Source organism: Scyliorhinus canicula, chromosome 5 (genome assembly GCF_902713615.1).
Source record: "Scyliorhinus canicula chromosome 5, sScyCan1.1, whole genome shotgun sequence".
Lineage (NCBI taxonomy): Eukaryota > Metazoa > Chordata > Chondrichthyes > Carcharhiniformes > Scyliorhinidae > Scyliorhinus > Scyliorhinus canicula.
The window spans coordinates 232,671,555-232,697,093 of NC_052150.1; the positions used below are offsets into that span (position 1 = coordinate 232,671,555).

General features: G+C 58.0%; 1 protein-coding gene across 1 annotated transcript in view; it reads left to right on the top strand.

The window, feature by feature from the left end:
- LOC119965734 (nuclear receptor-binding protein 2-like) overlaps nucleotides 1-25,539 on the top strand; it is an 86,041-nt gene that overhangs the window by 46,478 nt on the left and 14,024 nt on the right. The window contains exon 5 of the mRNA XM_038796497.1: nucleotides 16,508-16,558. Coding sequence (XP_038652425.1) covers nucleotides 16,508-16,558 — 51 coding nt within the window. The remainder of the gene's footprint in view (nucleotides 1-16,507; nucleotides 16,559-25,539) is intronic.

Sequence of the window (25,539 nt, forward strand, 5' to 3'; positions counted from 1 at the left end):
ACACTGCAGGAGGGAGCTGGGCGACTGTCACACTGCAGGAGGGAGCTGGGCGACTGTCACACACTGCAGGAGGGAGCTGGGCGACTGTCACACTGCAGGAGGGAGCTGGGCGACTGTCCACACTGCAGGAGGGAGCTGGGCGACTGTCACACTGCAGGAGGGAGCTGGGCGACTGTCACACTGCAGGAGGGAGCTGGGAGACTGTCACACTGCAGGAGGGAGCTGGGCGACTGTCACACTGCAGGAGGGAGCTGGGCGACTGTCACACTGCAGGAGGGAGCTGGGCGACTGTCACACTGCAGGAGGGAGCTGGGCGACTGTCACACTGCAGGAGGGGGCTGGGCGACTGTCCACACTGCAGGAGGGAGCTGGGCGACTGTCACACTGCAGGAGGGAGCTGGGCGACTGTCACACTGCAGGAGGGAGCTGGGCGACTGTCACACACACTGCAGGAGGGAGCTGGGCGACTGTCACACTGCAGGAGGGAGCTGGGCGACTTGTCACACTGCAGGAGGGAGCTGGGCGACTTGTCACACTGCAGGAGGGAGCTGGGCGACTGTCACACTGCAGGAGGGAGCTGGGCGACTGTCACACTGCAGGAGGGAGCTGGCGACTGTCACACTGCAGGAGGGAGCTGGGCGATTGTCACACTGCAGGAGGGAGCTGGGCGACTGTCACACTGCAGGAGGGAGCTGGGCGACTGTCACACACTGCAGGAGGGAGCTGGGCGACTGTCACACTGCAGGAGGGAGCTGGGCGACTGTCACACACACTGCAGGAGGGAGCTGGGCGACTGTCACACTGCAGGAGGGAGCTGGGCGACTGTCACACTGCAGGAGGGAGCTGGGCGACTGTCACACACACTGCAGGAGGGAGCTGGGCGACTGTCACACTGCAGGAGGGAGCTGGGCGACTGTCACACTGCAGGAGGGAGCTGGGCGACTGTCACACTGCAGGAGGGAGCTGGGCGACTGTCACACTGCAGGAGGGAGCTGGGCGACTGTCACACTGCAGGAGGGAGCTGGGCGACTGTCACACACACTGCAGGAGGGAGCTGGGCGACTGTCACACTGCAGGAGGGAGCTGGGCGCCTGTCACACTGCAGGAGGGAGCTGGGCGACTGTCACACTGCAGGAGGGAGCTGGGCGACTGTCACACACTGCAGGAGGGAGCTGGGCGACTGTCACACTGCAGGAGGGAGCTGGGCGACTGTCACACTGCAGGAGGGAGCTGGGCGACTGTCACACTGCAGGAGGGAGCTGGGCGACTGTCACACTGCAGGAGGGAGCTGGGCGACTGTCACACATGCAGGAGGGAGCTGGGCGACTGTCACACACACTGCAGGAGGGAGCTGGGCGACTGTCACACTGCAGGAGGGAGCTGGGCGGCTGTCACACACTGCAGGAGGGAGCTGGGCGACTGTCACACTGCAGGAGGGAGCTGGGCGACTGTCACACACACTGCAGGAGGGAGCTGGGCGACTGTCACACTGCAGGAGGGAGCTGGGCGACTGTCACACTGCAGGAGGGAGCTGGGCGACTGTCACACACTGCAGGAGGGAGCTGGGCGACTGTCACACACACTGCAGGAGGGAGCTGGGCGACTGTCACACACTGCAGGAGGGAGCTGGGCGACTGTCACACACACTGCAGGAGGGAGCTGGGCGACTGTCACACACTGCAGGAGGGAGCTGGGCGACTGTCACACTGCAGGAGGGAGCTGGGCGACTGTCACACTGCAGGAGGGAGCTGGGCGACTGTCACACTGCAGGAGGGAGCTGGGCGACTGTCACACTGCAGGAGGGAGCTGGGCGACTGTCACACTGCAGGAGGGAGCTGGGCGACTGTCACACTGCAGGAGGGAGCTGGGCGACTGTCACACTGCAGGAGGGAGCTGGGCGACTGTCACACTGCAGGAGGGAGCTGGGCGACTGTCACACTGCAGGAGGGAGCTGGGCGACTGTCACACTGCAGGAGGGAGCTGGGCGACTGTCAACACTGCAGGAGGGAGCTGGGCGACTGTCACACTGCAGAAGGGAGCTGGGCGATTGTCACACACACTGCAGGAGGGAGCTGGGCGACTGTCACACTGCAGGAGGGAGCTGGGCGATTGTCACACTGCAGGAGGGAGCTGGGCGACTGTCACACTGCAGGAGGGAGCTGGGCGACTGTCACACACACTGCAGGAGGGAGCTGGGCGACTGTCACACTGCAGGAGGGCAGCTGGGCGACTGTCACACTGCAGGAGGGAGCTGGGCGACTGTCACACTGCAGGAGGGAGCTGGGCGACTGTCACACACTGCAGGAGGGAGCTGGGCGACTGTCACACTGCAGGAGGGAGCTGGCGACTGTCACACTGCAGGAGGGAGCTGGGTCGACTGTCACACTGCAGGAGGGAGCTGGGCGACTGTCACACTGCAGGAGGGAGCTGGGCGACTGTCACACTGCAGGAGGGAGCTGGGCGACTGTCACACACACTGCAGGAGGGAGCTGGGCGACTGTCACACTGCAGGAGGGAGCTGGGCGACTGTCACACACACTGCAGGAGGGAGCTGGGCGACTGTCACACTGCAGGAGGGAGCTGGGCGCCTGTCACACTGCAGGAGGGAGCTGGGCGACTGTCACACACACTGCAGGAGGGAGCTGGGCGACTGTCACACTGCAGGAGGGAGCTGGGCGACTGTCACACTGCAGGAGGGAGCTGGGCGACTGTCACACTGCAGGAGGGAGCTGGGCGACTGTCACACTGCAGGAGGGAGCTGGGCGACTGTCACACTGCAGGAGGGAGCTGGGCGACTGTCACACACACTGCAGGAGGGAGCTGGGCGACTGTCACACTGCATGAGGGAGCTGGGCGACTGTCACACTGCAGGAGGGAGCTGGGCGACTGTCACACTGCAGGAGGGAGCTGGGCGACTGTCACACTGCAGGAGGGAGCTGGGCGACTGTCACACATCAGGAGGGAGCTGGGCGACTGTCACACACACTGCAGGAGGGAGCTGGGCGACTGTCACACTGCAGGAGGGAGCTGGGCGACTGTCACACACACTGCAGGAGGGAGCTGGGCGACTGTCACACTGCAGGAGGGAGCTGGGCGACTGTCACACACACTGCAGGAGGGAGCTGGGCGACTGTCACACACACTGCAGGAGGGAGCTGGGCGACTGTCACACACACTGCAGGAGGGAGCTGGGCGACTGTCACACTGCAGGAGGGAGCTGGCCGACTGTCACACTGCAGGAGGGAGCTGGGCGACTGTCACACTGCAGGAGGGAGCTGGGTGACTGTCACACTGCAGGAGGGAGCTGGGCGACTGTCACACTGCAGGAGGGAGCTGGGCGACTGTCACACTGCAGGAGGGAGCTGGGCGACTGTCACACTGCAGGAGGGAGCTGGGCGACTGTCACACACACTGCAGGAGGGAGCTGGGTGACTGTCACACACACTGCAGGAGGGAGCTGGGCAACTGTCACACACACTGCAGGAGGGAGCTGGGCGACTGTTACACACACTGCAGGAGGGAGCTGGGCGACAGTCACACACACTGCAGGAGGGAGCTGGGCGACTGTCACACTGCAGGAGGGAGCTGGGCGACTGTCACACACACTGCAGGAGGGAGCTGGGCGACTGTCACACTGCAGGAGGGAGCTGGGCGACTGTCACACTGCAGGAGGGAGCTGGGCGACTGTCACACTGCAGGAGGGAGCTGGGCGACTGTCACACTGCAGGAGGGAGCTGGGCGACTGTCACACTGCAGGAGGGAGCTGGGCGACTGTCACACACTGCAGGAGGGAGCTGGGCGACTGTCACACTGCAGGAGGGAGCTGGGCGACTGTCACACTGCAGGAGGGAGCTGGGCGACTGTCACACTGCAGGAGGGAGCTGGGCGACTGTCACACTGCAGGAGGGAGCTGGGCGACTGTCACACTGCAGGAGGGAGCTGGGCGACTGTCACACACTCTGCAGGAGGGAGCTGGGCGACTGTCACACTGCAGGAGGGAGCTGGGCGACTGTCACACTGCAGGAGGGAACTGGGCGACTGTCACACACTGCAGGAGGGAGCTGGGCGACTGTCACACTGCAGGAGGGAGCTGGGCGACTGTCACACTGCAGGAGGGAGCTGGGCGACTGTCACACACACTGCAGGAGGGAGCTGGGCGACTGTCACACTGCAGGAGGGAGCTGGGCGACTGTCACACTGCAGGAGGGAGCTGGGCGACTGTCACACACACTGCAGGAGGGAGCTGGGCGACTGTCACACTGCAGGATGGAGCTGGGCGACTGTCACACTGCAGGAGGGAGCTGGGCGACTGTCACACTGCAGGAGGGAGCTGGGCGACTGTCACACTGCAGGAGGGAGCTGGGCGACTGTCACACACTGCAGGAGGGAGCTGGGCGACTGTCACACACACTGCAGGAGGGAGCTGGGCGACTGTCACACACACTGCAGGACGGAGCTGGGCGACTGTCACACTGCAGGAGGGAGCTGGGCGACTGTCACACACACTGCAGGAGGGAGCTGGGCGACTGTCACACAGCAGGAGGGAGCTGGGCGACTGTCACACACACTGCAGGAGGGAGCTGGGCGACTGTCACACACACTGCAGGAGGGAGCTGGGCGACTGTCACACTGCAGGAGGGAGCTGGGCGACTGTCACACTGCAGGAGGGAGCTGGGCGACTGTCACACTGCAGGAGGGAGCTGGGCGACTGTCACACACACTGCAGGAGGGAGCTGGGCGACTGTCACACACACTGCAGGAGGGAGCTGGGCGACTGTCACACTGCAGGAGGGAGCTGGGCGACTGTCACACTGCAGGAGGGAGCTGGGCGACTGTCACACTGCAGAAGGGAGCTGGGCGACTGTCACACTGCAGGAGGGAGCTGGGCGACTGTCACACACACTGCAGGAGGGAGCTGGGCGACTGTCACACTGCAGGAGGGAGCTGGGCGACTGTCACACACACTGCAGGAGGGAGCTCGGCGGCTGTCACACTGCAGGAGGGAGCTGGGCGCCTGTCACACACACTGCAGGAGGGAGCTGGGCGACTGTCACACTGCAGGAGGGAGCTGGGCGACTGTCACACTGCAGGAGGGAGCTGGGCGACTGTCACACACACTGCAGGAGGGAGCTGGGCGACTGTCACACTGCAGGAGGGAGCTGGGCGACTGTCACACTGCAGGAGGGAACTGGGCGACTGTCACACTGCAGGAGGGAGCTGGGCGACTGTCACACTGCAGGAGGGAGCTGGGCGACTGTCACACTGCAGGAGGGAGCTGGGCGACTGTCACACACACTGCAGGAGGGAGCTGGGCGACTGTCACACTGCAGGAGGGAGCTGGGCGACTGTCATACTGCAGGAGGGAGCTGGGCGACTGTCACACTGCAGGAGGGAGCTGGGCGACTGTCACACACACTGCAGGAGGGAGCTGGGCGACAGTCACACTGCAGGAGGGAGCTGGGCGACTGTCACACTGCAGGAGGGAGCTGGGCGGCTGTCACACTGCAGGAGGGAGCTGGGCGACTGTCACACACACTGCAGGAGGGAGCTGGGCGACTGTCACACTGCAGGAGGGAGCTGGGCGACTGTCACACACACTGCAGGAGGGAGCTGGGCGACTGTCACACTGCAGGAGGGAGCTGGGCGACTGTTACACACACTGCAGGAGGGAGCTGGGCGACTGTCACACTGCAGGAGGGAGCTGGGCGACTGTCACACTGCAGGAGGGAGCTGGGCGACTGTCACACACACTGCAGGAGGGAGCTGGGCGACTGTCACACTGCAGGAGGGAGCTGGGCGACTGTCACACTGCAGGAGGGTGCTGGGCGACTGTCACACTGCAGGAGGGAGCTGGGCGACTGTCACACTGCAGGAGGGAGCTGGGCGACTGTCACACTGCAGGAGGGAGCTGGGCGACTGTCACACTGCAGGATGGAGCTGGGCGCCTGTCACACTGCAGGAGGGAGCTGGGCGACTGTCACACACACTGCAGGAGGGAGCTGGGCGACTGTCACACTGCAGGAGGGAGCTGGGCGACTGTCACACTGCAGGAGGGAGCTGGGCGACTGTCACACACACTGCAGGAGGGAGCTGGGCGACTGTCACACTGCAGGAGGGAGCTGGGCGACTGTCACACTGCAGGAGGGAGCTGGGCGACTGTCACACTGCAGGAGGGAGCTGGGCGACTGTCACACTGCAGGAGGGAGCTGGGCGACTGTCACACTGCAGGAGGGAGCTGGGCGACTGTCACACTGCAGGAGGAAGCTGGGCGACTGTCACACTGCAGGAGGGAGCTGGGCGACTGTCACACTGCAGGAGGGAGCTGGGCGACTGTCACACTGCAGGAGGGAGCTGGGCGACTGTCACACTGCAGGAGGGAGCTGGGCGACTGTCACACTGCAGGAGGGAGCTGGGCGACTGTCACACTGCAGGAGGGAGCTGGGCGACTGTCACACTGCAGGAGGGAGCTGGGCGACTGTCACACTGCAGGAGGGAGCTGGGCGACTGTCACACACTGCAGGAGGGAGCTGGGCGACTGTCACACACACTGCAGGAGGGAGCTGGGCGGCTGTCACACTGCAGGAGGGAGCTGGGCGACTGTCACACTGCAGGAGGGAGCTGGGCGACTGTCACACTGCAGGAGGGAGCTGGGCGACTGTCACACTGCAGGAGGGAGTTGGGCGACTGTCACACTGCAGGAGGGAGCTGGGCGCCTGTCACACTGCAGGAGGGAGCTGGGCGCCTGTCACACTGCAGGAGGGAGCTGGGCGACTGTCACACTGCAGGAGGGAGCTGGGCGACTGTCACACTGCAGGAGGGAGCTGGGCGACTGTCACACTGCAGGAGGGAGCTGGGCGACTGTCACACACACTGCAGGAGGGAGCTGGGCGACTGTCACACTGCAGGAGGGAGCTGGGCGACTGTCACACACACTGCAGGAGGGAGCTGGGCGGCTGTCACACTGCAGGAGGGATCTGGGCGACTGTCACACACACTGCAGGAGGGAGCTGGGCGACTGTCACACTGCAGGAGGGAGCTGGGCGACTGTCACACTGCAGGAGGGAGCTGGGCGACTATCACACACACTGCAGGAGGGAACTGGGCGATTGTCACACTGCAGGAGGGAGCTGGGCGACTGTCACACTGCAGGAGGGAGCTGGGCGACTGTCACACACACTGCAGGAGGGAGCTGGGCGACTGTCACACACACTGCAGGAGGGAGCTGGGCGACTGTCACACTGCAGGAGGGAGCTGGGCGACTGTCACACTGCAGGAGGGAGCTGGGCGACTGTCACACTGCAGGAGGGAGCTGGGCGACTGTCACACACACTGCAGGAGGGAGCTGGGCGACTGTCACACACACTGCAGGAGGGAGCTGGGCGACTGTCACACTGCAGGAGGGAGCTGGGCGATTGTCACACTGCAGGAGGGAGCTGGGCGACTGTCACACACACTGCAGGAGGGAGCTGGGCGACTGTCACACTGCAGGAGGAAGCTGGGCGACTGTCACACACACTGCAGGAGGGAGCTGGGTGACTGTCACACACACTGCAGGAGGGAGCTGGGCAACTGTCACACACACTGCAGGAGGGAGCTGGGCGACTGTTACACACACTGCAGGAGGGAGCTGGGCGACAGTCACACACACTGCAGGAGGGAGCTGGGCAACTGTCACACTGCAGGAGGGAGCTGGGCGACTGTCACACTGCAGGAGGGAGCTGGGCGACTGTCACACACACTGCAGGAGGGAGCTGGGCGACTGTCACACTGCAGGAGGGAGCTGGGCGACTGTCACACTGCAGGAGGGAGCTGGGCGACTGTCACACTGCAGGAGGGAGCTGGGCGACTGTCACACTGCAGGAGGGAGCTGGGCGACTGTCACACACACTGCAGGAGGGAGCTGGGCGACTGTCACACTGCAGGAGGGAGCTGGGCGACTGTCACACTGCAGGAGGGAGCTGGGCGACTGTCACACTGCAGGAGGGAGCTGGGCGACTGTCACACTGCAGGAGGGAGCTGGGCGACTGTTACACTGCAGGAGGGAGCTGGGCGACTGTCACACTGCAGGAGGGAGCTGGGCGACTGTCACACACTCTGCAGGAGGGAGCTGGGCGACTGTCACACTGCAGGAGGGAGCTGGGCGACTGTCACACTGCAGGAGGGAACTGGGCTACTGTCACACTGCAGGAGGGAGCTGGGCGACTGTCACACACACTGCAGGAGGGAGCTGGGCGACTGTCACACACACTGCAGGAGGGAGCTGGGCGACTGTCACACACACTGCAGGAGGGAGCTGGGCGACTGTCACACTGCAGGAGGGAGCTGGGCGACTGTCACACACACTGCAGGAGGGAGCTGGGCGGCTGTCACACTGCAGGAGGGAGCTGGGCGACTGTCACACTGCAGGAGGGAGCTGGGCGACTGTCACACTGCAGGAGGGAGCTGGGCGACTGTCACACTGCAGGAGGGAGCTGGGCGACTGTCACACTGCAGGAGGGAGCTGGGCGCCTGTCACACTGCAGGAGGGAGCTGGGCGCCTGTCACACTGCAGGAGGGAGCTGGGCGACTGTCACACTGCAGGAGGGAGCTGAGCGACTGTCACACTGCAGGAGGGAGCTGGGCGACTGTCACACACACTGCAGGAGGGAGCTGGGCGACTGTCACACTGCAGGAGGGAGCTGGGCGACTGTCACACACACTGCAGGAGGGAGCTGGGCGACTGTCACACTGCAGGAGGGATCTGGGCGACTGTCACACACACTGCAGGAGGGAGCTGGGCGACTGTCACACTGCAGGAGGGAGCTGGGCGACTGTCACACTGCAGGAGGGATCTGGGCGACTGTCACACACACTGCAGGAGGGAGCTGGGCGACTGTCACACACACTGCAGGAGGGAGCTGGGCGACTGTCACACTGCAGGAGGGAGCTGGGCGACTGTCACACTGCAGGAGGGAGCTGGGCGTCTGTCACACTGCAGGAGGGAGCTGGGCGACTGTCACACTGCAGGAGGGAGCTGGGCGACTGTCACACTGCAGGAGGGAGCTGGGCAACTGTCACACTGCAGGAGGGAGCTGGGCGACTGTCACACACACTGCAGGAGGGAGCTGGGCGACTGTCACACTGCAGGAGGGAGCTGGGCGACTGTCACACACACTGCAGGAGGGAGCTGGGCGACTGTCACACTGCAGGAGGGAGCTGGGCGACTGTCACACACACTGCAGGAGGGAGCTGGGCGACTGTCACACTGCAGGAGGGAGCTGGGCGACTGTCACAATGCAGGAGGGAGCTGGGCGACTGTCACACTGCAGGAGGGAGCTGGGCGACTGTCACACTGCAGGTGGGAGCTGGGCGACTGTCACACTGCAGGAGGGAGCTGGGCGACTGTCACACACACTGCAGGAGGGAGCTGGGCGATTGTCACACTGCAGGAGGGAGCTGGGCGACTGTCACACACACTGCAGGAGGGAGCTGGGCGACTGTCACACTGCAGGAGGGAGCTGGGCGACTGTCACACTGCAGGAGGGAGCTGGGCGACTGACACACTGCAGGAGGGAGCTGGGCGACTGTCACACTGCAGGAGGGAGCTGGGCGACTGTCACACTGCAGGAGGGAGCTGGGCGACTGTCACACTGCAGGTGGGAGCTGGGCGACTGTCACACTGCAGGAGGGAGCTGGGCGACTGTCACACTGCAGAAGGGAGCTGGGCGACTGTCACACTGCAGGAGGGAGCTGGGCGACTGTCACACACTGCAGGAGGGAGCTGGGCGACTGTCACACTGCAGGAGGGAGCTGGGCGACTGTCACACTGCAGGAGGGAACTGGGCGACTGTCACACTGCAGGAGGGAGCTGGGCGACTGTCACACTGCAGGAGGGAGCTGGGCGACTGTCACACTGCAGGAGGGAGCTGGGCGACTGTCACACACACTGCAGGAGGGAGCTGGGCGACTGTCACACTGCAGGAGGGAGCTGGGCGACTGTCACACTGCAGAACGGAGCTGGGCGACTGTCACACTGCAGGAGGGAGCTGGGCGACTGTCACACACACTGCAGGAGGGAGCTGGGCGACTGTCACACACTGCAGGAGGGAGCTGGGCGACTGTCACACTGCAGGAGGGAGCTGGGCGACTGTCACACTGCAGGAGGGAGCTGGGCGACTGTCACACACACTGCAGGAGGGAGCTGGGCGACTGTCACACTGCAGGAGGGAGCTGGGCGACTGTCACACTGCAGGAGGGAGCTGGGCGACTGTCACACTGCAGGAGGGAGCTGGGCGACTGTCACACACACTGCAGGAGGGAGCTGGGCGACTGTCACACTGCAGGAGGGAGCTGGGCGACTGTCACACTGCAGGAGGGAGCTGGGCGACTGTCACACTGCAGGAGGGAGCTGGGCGACTGTCACACACACTGCAGGAGGGAGCTGGGCGACTGTCACACACACTGCAGGAGGGAGCTGGGCGACTGTCACACTGCAGGAGGGAGCTGGGCGACTGTCACACTGCAGGAGGGAGCTGGGCGACTGTCACACTGCAGGAGGGAGCTGGGCGACTGTCACAATGCAGGAGGGAGCTGGGCGACTGTCACACACACTGCAGGAGGGAGCTGGGCGAGTGTCACACACACTGCAGGAGGGAGCTGGGCGACTGTCACACTGCAGGAGGGAGCTGGGCGCCTGTCACACACACTGCAGGAGGGAGCTGGGCGACTGTCACACTGCAGGAGGGAGCTGGGCGACTGTCACACTGCAGGAGGGAGCTGGGCGACTGTCACACTGCAGGAGGGAGCTGGGCGACTGTCACACACACTGCAGGAGGGAGCTGGGCGACTGTCACACTGCAGGAGGGAGCTGGGCGACTGTCACACTGCAGGAGGGAGCTGGGCGACTGTCACACTGCAGGAGGGAGCTGGGCGGCTGTCACACACACTGCAGGAGGGAGCTGGGCGACTGTCACACTGCAGGAGGGAGCTGGGCGACTGTCACACTGCAGGAGGGAGCTGGGCGACTGTCACACTGCAGGAGGGAGCTGGGCGACTGTCACACACACTGCAGGAGGGAGCTGGGCGGCTGTCACACTGCAGGAGGGAGCTGGGCGACTGTCACACTGCAGGAGGGAGCTGGGCGACTGTCACACTGCAGGAGGGAGCTGGGCGACTGTCACACACACTGCAGGAGGGAGCTGGGCGACTGTCACACTGCAGGAGGGAGCTGGGCGACTGTTACACACACTGCAGGAGGGAGCTGGGCGACTGTCACACTGCAGGAGGGAGCTGGGCGACTGTCACACTGCAGGAGGGAGCTGGGCGACTGTCACACACACTGCAGGAGGGAGCTGGGCGACTGTCACACTGCAGGAGGGAGCTGGGCGACTGTCACACTGCAGGAGGGAGCTGGGCGACTGTCACACTGCAGGAGGGAGCTGGGCGACTGTCACACTGCAGGAGGGAGCTGGGCGACTGTCACACTGCAGGAGGGAGCTGGGCGACTGTCACACACACTGCAGGAGGGAGCTGGGCGACTGTCACACACACTGCAGGAGGGAGCTGGGCGACTGTCACACACACTGCAGGAGGGAGCTGGGCGACTGTCACACTGCAGGAGGGAGCTGGGCGACTGTCACACTGCAGGAGGGAGCTGGGCGACTGTCACACTGCAGGAGGGAGCTGGGCGACTGTCACACTGCAGGAGGGAGCTGGGCGACTGTCACACTGCAGGAGGGAGCTGGGCGACTGTCACACTGCAGGAGGGAGCTGGGCGACTGTCACACACACTGCAGGAGGGAGCTGGGCGACTGTCACACACACTGCAGGAGGGAGCTGGGCGACTGTCACACTGCAGGAGGGAGCTGGGCGACTGTCACACTGCAGGAGGGAGCTGGGCGACTGTCACACTGCAGGAGGGAGCTGGGCGACTGTCACACTGCAGGAGGGAGCTGGGCGACTGTCACACTGCAGGAGGGAGCTGGGCGACTGTCACACTGCAGGAGGGAGCTGGGCGACTGTCACACTGCAGGAGGGAGCTGGGCGCCTGTCACACTGCAGGAGGGAGCTGGGCGCCTGTCACACTGCAGGAGGGAGCTGGGCGACTGTCACACTGCAGGAGGGAGCTGGGCGACTGTCACACTGCAGGAGGGAGCTGGGCGACTGTCACACACACTGCAGGAGGGAGCTGGGCGACTGTCACACTGCAGGAGGGAGCTGGGCGACTGTCACACACACTGCAGGAGGGAGCTGGGCGACTGTCACACACACTGCAGGAGGGAGCTGGGCGACTGTCACACTGCAGGAGGGATCTGGGCGACTGTCACACACACTGCAGGAGGGAGCTGGGCGACTGTCACACTGCAGGAGGGAGCTGGGCGACTGTCACACACACTGCAGGAGGGAGCTGGGCGACTGTCACACTGCAGGAGGGATCTGGGCGACTGTCACACACACTGCAGGAGGGAGCTGGGCGACTGTCACACTGCAGGAGGGAGCTGGGCGACTGTCACACTGCAGGAGGGAGCTGGGCGACTGTCACACTGCAGGAGGGAGCTGGGCGTCTGTCACACTGCAGGAGGGAGCTGGGCGACTGTCACACTGCAGGAGGGAGCTGGGCGATTGTCACACTGCAGGAGGGAGCTGGGCGACTGTCACACTGCAGGAGGGAGCTGGGCGACTGTCACACTGCAGGAGGGAGCTGGGCGACTGTCACACACACTGCAGGAGGGAGCTGGGCGACTGTCACACTGCAGGAGGGAGCTGGGCGACTGTCACACACACTGCAGGAGGGAGCTGGGCGACTGTCACAATGCAGGAGGGAGCTGGGCGACTGTCACACTGCAGGAGGGAGCTGGGCGACTGTCACACTGCAGGTGGGAGCTGGGCGACTGTCACACTGCAGGAGGGAGCTGGGCGACTGTCACACACACTGCAGGAGGGAGCTGGGCGACTGTCACACTGCAGGAGGGAGCTGGGCGACTGTCACACTGCAGGAGGGAGCTGGGCGACTGACACACTGCAGGAGGGAGCTGGGCGACTGTCACACTGCAGGAGGGAGCTGGGAGACTGTCACACACACTGCAGGAGGGAGCTGGGCGACTGTCACACTGCAGGAGGGAGCTGGGCGACTGTCACACTGCAGGAGGGAGCTGGGCGACTGTCACACACACTGCAGGAGGGAGCTGGGCGACTGTCACACACACACTGCAGGAGGGAGCTGGGCGACTGTCACACTGCAGGAGGGAGCTGGGCGACTGTCACACTGCAGGAGGGAGCTGGGCGACTGTCACACTGCAGAAGGGAGCTGGGCGACTGTCACACTGCAGGAGGGAGCTGGGCGACTGTCACACACACTGCAGGAGGGAGCTGGGCGACTGTCACACTGCAGGAGGGAGCTGGGCGACTGTCACACTGCAGGAGGGAACTGGGCGACTGTCACACTGCAGGAGGGAGCTGGGCGACTGTCACACTGCAGGAGGGAGCTGGGCGACTGTTACACTGCAGGAGGGAGCTGGGCGACTGTCACACACACTGCAGGAGGGAGCTGGGCGACTGTCACACTGCAGGAGGGAGCTGGGCGACTGTCACACTGCAGAACGGAGCTGGGCGACTGTCACACTGCAGGAGGGAGCTGGGCGACTGTCACACACACTGCAGGAGGGAGCTGGGCGACTGTCACACACACTGCAGGAGGGAGCTGGGCGACTGTCACACTGCAGGAGGGAGCTGGGCGACTGTCACACTGCAGGAGGGAGCTGGGCGACTGTCACACACACTGCAGGAGGGAGCTGGGCGACTGTCACACTGCAGGAGGGAGCTGGGCGACTGTCACACTGCAGGAGGGAGCTGGGCGACTGTCACACTGCAGGAGGGAGCTGGGCGACTGTCACACACACTGCAGGAGGGAGCTGGGCGACTGTCACACTGCAGGAGGGAGCTGGGCGATTGTCACACTGCAGGAGGGAGCTGGGCGACTGTCACACACACTGCAGGAGGGAGCTGGGCGACTGTCACACTGCAGGAGGGAGCTGGGAGACTGTCACACTGCAGGAGGGAGCTGGGCGACTGTCACACTGCAGGAGGGAGCTGGGCGACTGTCACACACACTGCAGGAGGGAGCTGGGCGACTGTCACACTGCAGGAGGGAGCTGGGCGATTGTCACACTGCAGGAGGGAGCTGGGCGACTGTCACACTGCAGGAGGGAGCTGGGCGACTGTCACACTGCAGGAGGGAGCTGGGCGACTGTCACACTGCAGGAGGGAGCTGGGCGACTGTCACACACACTGCAGGAGGGAGCTGGGAGACTGTCACACTGCAGGAGGGAGCTGGGCGACTGTCACACTGCAGGAGGGAGCTGGGCGACTGTCACACTGCAGGAGGGAGCTGGGCGACTGTCACACACTGCAGGAGGGAGCTGGGCGACTGTCACACTGCAGGAGGGAGCTGGGCGACTGTCACACTGCAGGAGGGAGCTGGGCAACTGTCACACTGCAGGAGGGAGCTGGGCGACTGTCACACTGCAGGAGGGAGCTGGGCGATTGTCACACACACTGCAGGAGAGAGCTGGGCGACTGTCACACACACTGCAGGAGGGAACTGGGCGACTGTCACACTGCAGGAGGGAGCTGGCCAGGTCAGGAATGCCAGATCCAAGCTTTTGACCCAAACCGCCTCCTCTAAAGGCATTTCTGAAACCCGGAGAGCCCAAGAAGGGGGTCGGGAATAATGGAATCAGAACCTGTGAAAATCCAGCCAAAGATTTTAATATTATAGACTTTTAATGTAACAAACAAACTAAAAGCTACATTGACTGAATATTAAGTAACTCCTAGTAACCCGATGAAGGATCCTGCTACAGTGGAAGGATGCGAGGTTCCCAAGTGTGGAGACCTGGATCAGTGACATGGCGGGATTTATAATACTGGAAAGGGTCAAATTTGCCCTGAGAGGATCAATACAAGGGTTCTATAAACGATGGCAGCCTTTCCTGGACTTCCTGGCTCAGAGATAGGTAACTGGGTCAATGGCAGCAGCAACCCGGGGGGGGGGTTCCTTATTGTAGTTTCTATTCTGTAACTTTATATTGTGTTAATTTGCGTTATTGTTAAAATGCTGTGTTGTTCATGGAGATGGGGCGAATGTTTACGATTGTTAATATTATTGTTATTTTTGGTATTTTACTATGGTGCGTTATTCTATGAATTCAAAATTTTTCAATAAAAATTATTTTAAAAAAAAAAGAACCTCATACTGCATGTTCGACAAAATCGCAATAATCCCAGATGACCATTGGCTGCTCTCCCCATTGACAAAGTGCGGACTGGTCCTAATTTAACCTGAGGGTCACCACACCTCGGGCAAGGGGCAAGGTTGAGAAGGCGGGGCCTTCATGAATAACCCCAGCCTGGCTCTGCTGAGCTATAGCGGACCCCTTGTATTTGCATGTCTACATACCTAGTGGAAATAGTCCACAGCCCTTCCCAGATTTCAGTGAGTTTCCATCTCTCTGCTTTGTTGAGTCAATCTGCTCGATGACCGTTGAAGGTCCCTTCGTTCCCACCTCTGAGAATTCCTGAACCGACTTTCAGCTGTAAAGCTCACTCCGCTGATTCCTTCACCCCCACCTCGCCATGGTAGTTGTTGCAGATTCCTTCCCTTCAGCTCCTGAACAAGCTTTCCACAGCATTCTGTCTGGTGGCTAACAGAGAAAGCAGCCCCTTCTCTCTGCAGACCACAACTGCTGTTCCCTGTCCCTCTGTGCACTGTTCAAACTATCTGAGACAAAGTCTGCATTCACAAGACTCCGCCTTTGTTTCCGGTTGTTAAACTAGTGTGTTCATTTCAGCAGCATACAACCTGGGCCCCACATCTCCATAGTAACCAAATCATAAAAGCTTGTTATGGGGCAGAACTCACAGCAGATCATATAACCCTATTCATTACTCCATTTTGCCTTAAAATAAAGAGATGGTTCAAAACATAACCATCCTTATAAAACATCTTGCAACACCAGGTTAAAGTAGAACAGATTTCTTTGGAATCACTAGCTTTCGGAGCTCTGCTCCTTCATCAGGTGAATGAAGAGATAATCCCTCTCTCCAGTTGCTCTGTCTGGACCTGTAAAGACTTAATTATCTGCACAGACTCGCATTCAAAGTATCGTCTTGCATCTCTGACTTTGTCTATATGTGTGTTTGTGGAACCCACCTCTTCATTCACCTGAGGAAGGAGCTGCGCTCCGAAAGCTCGTGTTTGAAACAAACCTGTTGGACTTTAACCTGGTGTTGTAAGACTTCTTACTGTGCTCATCCCAGTCCAACGCCGGCATCTCCACATCATGATTTTATAAATCAATTCTGAGGGGTCAGTAGAGACCAACTGAAGTTGTGGAGGGTCAGCACAGACCACTTGGGAGTCTAAAGGATCAGCACGGACCAATGGAGATCAGATTTAGTCCCATGTGCAAGGATTCTGTGTTCCATTCCCCGATGTTTGGTGACTTATTGACTTGTTTCTCTGTTCTAGATATTCCCAAGTATCCACGTTGGAACTGGATAAGTTCCTGGAGGATGTGAAGTGAGTAATTACACAGAAGCAAAGAGGCTGTTGTAATTGAATATTTGACTGTGTTTCTGTCTTTGTTAAAGCGCCAATTGATGATCTTGGCAGAATATGATTTAAATGGAGAGAGGTTCAGGAGGATCTGGGGGTCCTGGGAGGTACAGCAAGTGGTTAGAAAGTCGAATGTTGGCATTTATTGCAAAGGGAATAGAATTTGGGGCAAGAAAATCCACAAAATAGGAGGGAGGCCATTCGGCCCCTCCAGCCTGGTTCACCATTCAATAAGATCGTGGCTGATGTGGTTGTGTTTCAAGTTTGTCATGTGAGTGTACCTTTAAGAAATGGAGCAGCTCATATTACTGAAGAGATGGCAGATGACCAACTAGAGAGCAGGCCATCTTAGACTGGGTACTGTGTAATGAGAAAGGAATCATTGCCAATCTGGCTGTACCATCCCTTGGGGATGAGCGACCATAACATGATGGAATTGTTCATCAAGATGGAGAGTGAAGCAGTTGATTCGGAGACGAGGGTGCTGAATCTTAATAACGGGAACTATGAGGATATGAGGCGTGAGTTGAGTGAGGCGTGATAGATTGGGGAGAGTTACTTAAAGGGATGACACTGGATAGACAATGGCAAACATTCAAGAAACACATGGAGGAACTACAGCAACTGTTCATTCCTGTCTGGCACAAAAGCAGAATGGGTAAGAGGGCCAATCCATGGCTTACAAAGGAAATTAGAAATAGTATCCAATCCAAGGAAGAAGCATACAGATTGGCCAAGAAAAATAATGGGCGCGATTCTCCGACCCGCCCACCATTCGTGCCATGCCGCCCCGACACCATTCTCCCGCCCGTGAAAAAACGTGCGGGCGCGCATGGAGCTGGGCCGCACGGAGAATCAGCGCAAACGACCGTAGCGGCAATCCTCCGGCAGTGCCGCGATTCTCCGGGCCGGATGGGCCGAGCGGCCTTCCGAAAGAATCCGAGTCCCGCCGGCAGATGTCTAACATGCTCAGGGCCGGCGGGACCTCGGGGTTTAAGGGGCAGGGGTGGCCTGTGGGGGAGCAGGAGGGGTCTAACCCCGGGGAGGGTCTCCATAGTGGCCTGGTCCGCGATCGGGGCCCATCGATCAGTGGGCCGGCCTCTCTGTCGGGGGGGGGGGCCTCCTTTCCTCCGAGCCGGCTCCTGTATCCCTGCGCCATTGGGCCGGCGCGGGGAAGAGGGCCACTCCGCATGCGCTAGTTGGCGCTGATCCAACTGCGCATGCGCGGACCCCACGGCGCCGGGTTGACTCCGGGACCAGCAGCTTGAGCGGCGTAGGCTGCTCCAGCTCCACGCTGCCCCCCCCCCCAGGACTCGAGAATCGGGTCTCGGAACCAGCGCCGGCGTAAAGTACTCGCGTCTTAGCGCCGCCACTCTGACGCCGGACCAGAGAGTCGAGGCCAATAGGTCTGAGGATTGGGAGCAGTTTAGAATTCAGCAAAGAAGGACAAAGGGATTGATTAAGAAGGGGAAAGTACAGTACGAAAGGAAGCTTGCAGGGAACAGAAAGGCTGACACTAAGAGTTTCTACAGATATGTGAAGAGAAAGAGATTGGTAAAGAGAAATGTAGGCTCCCTACAGACAGAAACAGGGGAATGCAGAATAAGGGACAAAGAAATGGCTGAACAATTGAATACATACTTTGGTTCTGTCTTCACAAATGAGGACACAAATCAGATCCCAGAAATGTTGGAGAATGAAAGGTTTAGTGAGAGGGAAGAACTGAGGGAGATCAACATTAGTGGAGAAATGGTGCTGGGAAAACTGATGGGATTGAAGGTGGATAAATCCCCAGGGCTGAGAATCTGCATCCCAGAGTGCTTAAGGAGGTGGCTCTGGAAATAGTGGATGCATTGGTGGCCATCTTCCGGGATTCTATAGACTCTGGAACTGTCCCTGCAGATTGGAGGGTAGCTCACGTCACTCCGATATTCAAAAAGGGAGGTAGAGAGAAAGCAGGGAATTATAGACCAGGAAGCCTAACATCGCTAGTGGGGAAATGCTTGAATCCATTATCAAGGACTTTATAGCGGAACATTTAGAAAGCAGTGGCAGGATCAGTCAGAGTCAGCATGGATTTATGAAGGGAAAATCATGCCTGACAAATCTGTTGGAATTCTTTGAAGGTCTAACCAGTACAGTCGACAAGGGGGAGCCAGTCAATGTGGTATATTTGGACTTTCAGAAGGTGTTTGACAAAGTCCCGCATAAGAGATTATTGTGCAAAATTAAAGCGCATGGGATTGGGGGGGAAATATATTGCGGTGGATAGAAAACTGGTCGGCAGAGAGGAAACAAAGAGTGGGGATTAATGGATCCTTTTCAAATTGGCAGGCAGTAACCAGTGGGGTACCACAGGGATCGGTGCTGGGACCCCAGCTATTCACAATATATATTAATGATTTGGATGAGGGAACAAAATGTAACATCTCAAAGTTTGCAGATGACACCAAGTTAGGTGGGAGGGTGAATTGTGACGAGGATGCAGGGTTCCTACAGCAAGATCTGGACAGGTTGGGCGACTGGGCAAATCAATGGCAGATGCAGCATAATTTGGATAAGTGTGAGGTTATTCACTTTGGAAGCAAAAACAGGAAGGCAGATTACTACCTGAATGGTTGTAAATTGGGAGAGGGGAGTGTGCAGCGGGACCTGGGTGTCCTTGTGCACCATTCGCTGAAGGTAAGCATGCAGGTGCAGCAGGCGGTAAAGAAGGCTAATGGTATGTTGGCCTTCATTGCGAGAGGTTTCGAGTATAGAAGCAGGGATGTGTTGCTGCAATTGTACAGGGCCTTGGTGAGGCCACACTTGGAGTATTGTGCGCAGTTTTGGTCTCCTTCTCTGAGGAAGGATGTTCTTGCTCTCGAGGGAGTGCAACGAAGGTTTACCAGACTGATTCCAGGGATGGTGGGACTGTCATATGAGGAGAGATTGACTAGGTTGGGATTGTTCTCGCTGGAGTTCAGAAGAATGAGGGGGAATCTCATAGAGACTTATAAAATTCTAACAGGACTAGACAGGGTAGATGCAGGGAAGATGTTACCAATGATGGGTGTGTCCAGAACCAGGGGTCACAGTCTGAGGATTCAGGGTAAACCATTTCGGACAGAGATAAGGAAACATTTCTTCACACAGAGTGGGCAGCCTGTGGAATTCATTACCACAGGAAGTAGTTGATGCTAAAACATTGAATATATTCAAGAGGCGGCTGGATATAGCACTTGGGGAGAATGGGATCAAAGGCTATGGGGAGAAAGCAGGATTAGGCTATTGAGTTGGATGATCAGCTGTAATGAACTCTAATTGGCTTTATTGGTTGGCCAATTGGAGTATGAGCTCCCTCAATGATAGCTCATTGAGGGGGTCCATATAAGCACATGTGTAGGCTTTGTGAGCCAGTCTTAAGTTGACTGGACTGCTAGCAGCACTGTTTGTAGCTGCTCCTGTAATATCGTTATTGTAAATAAATATTGGTGTGGTGACGGAACTCCTGCCTCCCGTGGATTACTACATCAGCCATGATGGTGATGAATGGTGGAGCAGGCTCGAAGGGCCAAAAGGCCTCCTCCTGCTCCTATCTTCTCTGTATCTATGACACAAAGATTGGAATTTTTCACCAACTGTGATGAGGATAGTCTTGAAGTTCAAATGGACCGAGACATTTTGGTGGATTGGGCAGACAAGTGGCAGATGGAGTTCAATGCAGAGACGTGTGAGGTGATTCAATGGCAGGAAGAATGTGAGGAGACAAACTAAAGGGAGAGACTGGAAAGGATGTGCAGGAACAACAGGACCTCAGTGTGTGTACAGAAGTCATTGAAGGCGGTAGGGAAGGTTGAGAGAGCAGGTAATAAAACAAATGGGATCCTGGGTTTTACTGACAGGGGCATCGAGTACAGAAGTAAGGAGCTCATGTTGAACTCGAATGCGACACTCATCCTCATCTGGAGCCTGCGCCCAGTTCTGGGTGCCAGACATTGGGGACAGCACAGAGGAGATTGACAAGATTTATTCCAGGGATAAATAAGAAAAGAAGGCTGAGGTGAGAGTTGATGGAGTTATTCAAGGTCCTGAGGGATATGGACGGGGCAAATAGCGAGTGAGAAACTGTTCCCCATCAAGATCACATTGAGAATGAGAGGGTACAAATTCAAAATGAAGGGCAAAAGGAATAGAAATGATGTGAGGACACATATGAGTGTGGGGGGAACTTCTTGAGAGGGTGTGGAGGCAGGTTTTGATCAGGGTATTTGGAAGGGAATTAAATTGCTATCTGTAAAGAAAGAATCTGCAAGGTAACGGAGATATGGCGGGGGAGGGGCTTCAGTGGTCCAGTGCAGACCTGATGGGCCAAATGGCCTCCTTTTGCATTGTGAAAGATTCTGTGAAGCCACTGGGGGTGGAAAACAAATGCTGGCGTTCCCGAAAAACCCAAATCCCAGGAGATTGAGTCAAAAAAGGTTCAGAGAGGATTTGAGGGAGAAAAGCTGTTCATGTTTAAACGCAGTAAGAAGTCTTACAACACCAGGTTAAAGTCCAACAGGTTTGTTTCAAACACGAGCTTTCGGAGCACGGCTCCTTCTTCAGGTGAATGGAAAGGCTTGTTCCAGAAATGTTTATATAGACACAGTCAGAGATGCCCGGAATGCGAGCACCTGCAGGCAATCAAATCATCAAAGATGCAGAGAGAGAGGTAACTCCAGGTTAAAGAGGTGTGAATTGTCCCAAGCCAGTTCAGTCGGTAGGCCTCTGCAAGTCCAGGCTTGTTGGTGGGGGCCGAATGTAATGCGACATGAATCCCAGATCCCGGTTGAGTCCGCATTCATGCGTGCGGAACTTAGCTATAAGTTTTTGCTCAGCAATTTTGCGTTGTCGCGTCTCCTGAAGGCCTCCTTGTAGAATGCTGACCCGGAGATCAGAGGCTGAATGTCCTTGGCTGCTGAAGTGTTCCCCAACTGGAAGGGAACAGTCCTGCCTGTTGATAGTCGCACGATGCCCGTTTATTCGTTGTCGCAGTGTCTGCATGGTCTCGCCAATGTACCACGCTTCGGGACATCCTTTCCTGCAGCGTATGAGGTAGACTACATTGGTCGAGTCGCACGAGTATGCGCCGCGTACCTGGTGGGTGGTGTTTCCACGTGTAATGGTGGTGTCCATGTCGATGATCTGGCATGTCTTGCAGAGATTACCCTGGCAGGGTTTTGTGGTGTTGTGGTTGCTGTTCTGAAGGCTGGGTAATTTGCTGCAAACAATGGTTTGTTTGAGGTTGCGCGGTTGTTTGAAGGCAAGTAGTGGGGGTGTGGGGATGACCTTGGCAAGATGTCCATCCTCGCTGATGATGTGTTGGAGGCTGCGAAGAAGATGTCGTAGTTTCTCCGCCCCAGGAAAGTACTGGACGACGAAGGGTACTCTGTCAGTGGTGTCCCGTGTTTGTCTTCTGAGGAGGTCGGTGCGGTTTTTTGCTGTGGCGCGGTGGAACTGTCGATCAATGAGTCGAGCGCCATATCCCGTTCGTACGAGGGCATCTTTCAGCATCTGTAGGTGTCTGTTGCGCTCCTCCTTGTCTGAGCAGATCCTGTGTATACGGAGGGCTTGTCCATAGGGGATGGCTTCTTTAATGTGTTTCGGGTGAAAGCTGGAGAAGTGGAGCATCGTGAGATTATCTGTGGGCTTGCGGTAAAGCGAGGTGCTGAGGTGACCGTCCTTGATGGAGACGAGTGTGTCCAAGAATGGAACTGAATTTGGAGAATAGTCCATGGTGAGTTTGATGGTGGGATGGAACTTATTGATGTCATCGTGTAGTCGTTTCAGTGATGTCTCGCCTTGGGTCCAAAGGAAAAAAATGTCATCGATGTATCTGGTGTATAGCATCGGTTGAAAGTCCTGTGTGGTGAGGAAGTCCTGTTCAAACTTGTGCATGAAGATGTTGGCATATTGAGGTGCAAATTTGGTCCCCATGGCTGTTCCGTGCGTCTGGATGAAGAATTTGTTGTCGAAGGTGAAGACGTTGTGGTCTAGAATGAAACGGATGAGTTGCAGAATTGCGTCTGGAGATTGGCAGTTGTCGGTGTTGAGGACTGAGGCTGTTGCAGCAATGCCGTCGTCATGGGGGATGCTGGTGTAGAGTGCCGAGACATCCATTGTGACGAGGAATGTTCCTGGTTCAACTGGTCCATGGGTGCTGAGTTTCTGTAGGAAGTCCGTCGTGTCGCGACAGAAGCTGGGTGTACCTTGTACGATGGGTTTCAAGATGCCCTCGATGTGGCCAGAGAGGTTCACACACAGGGTCCCATTGCCTGAAACGATAGGACGGCCTGGTGTGTTGGCCTTGTGTATTTTCGGGAGGCAGTAGAGATCTCCAATGCGGGGATTACGTGGGATGAGAGCACGTAGGGTGTTCTGAAGGTCTGGATCTAAGGTCTTGATCAGTCTGCTGAGTTGGCGGATGTGTTCCTTGGTTGGATCTGTGGGTAACTGCCTGTAGTGTTCCTGGTTGTCGAGTTGTCGGTATACTTCTTTGCAGTAGTCTGTTCTGTTCAGTATGACGGTGGCCCCTCCTTTGTCTGCTGGTTTGATGACGATGTTGCGGTTGGTCTTGAGAGTGCGGATGGCGTTGCGTTGTGCTTGGGTGACGTTTGAGGCTGCCTTGTGATTGCGAGTGATGAATCTGGCATTGACACGACTTCTGACGGCTTGAGCATACATGTCGAGTCTAGGGCAGCGGCCTTCCGGAGGGGTCCAATTTGACTCTTTCCTTTTCGGTTGCTGCACTGCAGATCTCGCGGTCTGCTGTTCCGGTTCATTGGTCGTGTCCCTGGGTTCGCTGTCGGCCTCTTGGGGTCTGTGGAAGAATTCCCGGAGCCTCATTCGCCTGATGAATTCCTCCGTATCTGCCGCGAGACTGATGGGGTCCATTTTGGTGGTGGTGCAGAAATTGAGCCCTCTGCTGAGGACTTCGATTTCGTCTGGTTGAAGGGTGTAGTCTGACAAGTTGACAATGGATTTCCCTGTATTGTTTTCGACTGTTGTACCGGGAGAAGCTTGATTGCTGCTGGTGGTGATGCCAAGTTTCTCAAGCTTCCTGTTCTTGGTGTGCATGTAGGTGGCATAGTATTGCTGTCTCATCTGTTTGGCGGTGTTCCGCAGCTGGTCTGCTGTGTCCTGAGCGCAAGTTGAGAATATGGCCTCTCTCTTGGTTTCCAGGTTGCGTCGACTGCTGTAGAGTTGGTGTACGAGGTGTTTGAGGAGTGTGACAGAGGTGCGGTGGCAGAGTCTTTCAGCGTAGTCTGTGTTGTAAGTCGACTTGAGTGGGTTTTTGATCTGTAGTCCTTTCGGGATCTTGTCTGCTTTTTTGCATCTTTGTAGAAACTGAATGTCAGTGTCTATATGCGCGATCTTCCTGGAGATCCTCTCCACTTTGAGCCGGCAGTTTGCGGTGTCAATGGTAGCCATGATGTGGAGATGCCGGCGTCAGTCCAACCCCAGTCCAACGCCGGCATCTCCACATCATGGCTACCATTGACACCGCAAACTGCCGGCTCAAAGTGGAGAGGATCTCCAGGAAGATCGCGCATATAGACACTGACATTCAGTTTCTACAAAGATGCAAAAAAGCAGACAAGATCCCGAAAGGGCTACAGATCAAAAACCCACTCAAGTCGACTTACAACACAGACTACGCTGAAAGACTCTGCCACCGCACCTCTGTCACACTCCTCAAACACCTCGTACACCAACTCTACAGCAGTCGACGCAACCTGGAAACCAAGAGAGAGGCCATATTCTCAACTTGCGCTCAGGACACAGCAGACCAGCTGCGGAACACCGCCAAACAGATGAGACAGCAATACTATGCCACCTACATGCACACCAAGAACAGGAAGCTTGAGAAACTTGGCATCACCACCAGCAGCAATCAAGCTTCTCCCGGTACAACAGTCGAAAACAATACAGGGAAATCCATTGTCAACTTGTCAGACTACACCCTTCAACCAGACGAAATCGAAGTCCTCAGCAGAGGGCTCAATTTCTGCACCACCACCAAAATGGACCCCATCAGTCTCGCGGCAGATACGGAGGAATTCATCAGGCGAATGAGGCTCCGGGAATTCTTCCACAGACCCCAAGAGGCCGACAGCGAACCCAGGGACACGACCAATGAACCGGAACAGCAGACCGCGAGATCTGCAGTGCAGCAACCGAAAAGGAAAGAGTCAAATTGGACCCCTCCGGAAGGCCGCTGCCCTAGACTCGACATGTATGCTCAAGCCGTCAGAAGTCGTGTCAATGCCAGATTCATCACTCGCAATCACAAGGCAGCCTCAAACGTCACCCAAGCACAACGCAACGCCATCCGCACTCTCAAGACCAACCGCAACATCGTCATCAAACCAGCAGACAAAGGAGGGGCCACCGTCATACTGAACAGAACAGACTACTGCAAAGAAGTATACCGACAACTCGACAACCAGGAACACTACAGGCAGTTACCCACAGATCCAACCAAGGAACACATCCGCCAACTCAGCAGACTGATCAAGACCTTAGATCCAGACCTTCAGAACACCCTACGTGCTCTCATCCCACGTAATCCCCGCATTGGAGATCTCTACTGCCTCCCGAAAATACACAAGGCCAACACACCAGGCCGTCCTATCGTTTCAGGCAATGGGACCCTGTGTGAGAACCTCTCTGGCCACATCGAGGGCATCTTGAAACCCATCGTACAAGGTACACCCAGCTTCTGTCGCGACACGACGGACTTCCTACAGAAACTCAGCACCCATGGACCAGTTGAACCAGGAACATTCCTCGTCACAATGGATGTCTCGGCACTCTACACCAGCATCCCCCATGACGACGGCATTGCTGCAACAGCCTCAGTCCTCAACACCGACAACTGCCAATCTCCAGACGCAATTCTGCAACTCATCCGTTTCATTCTA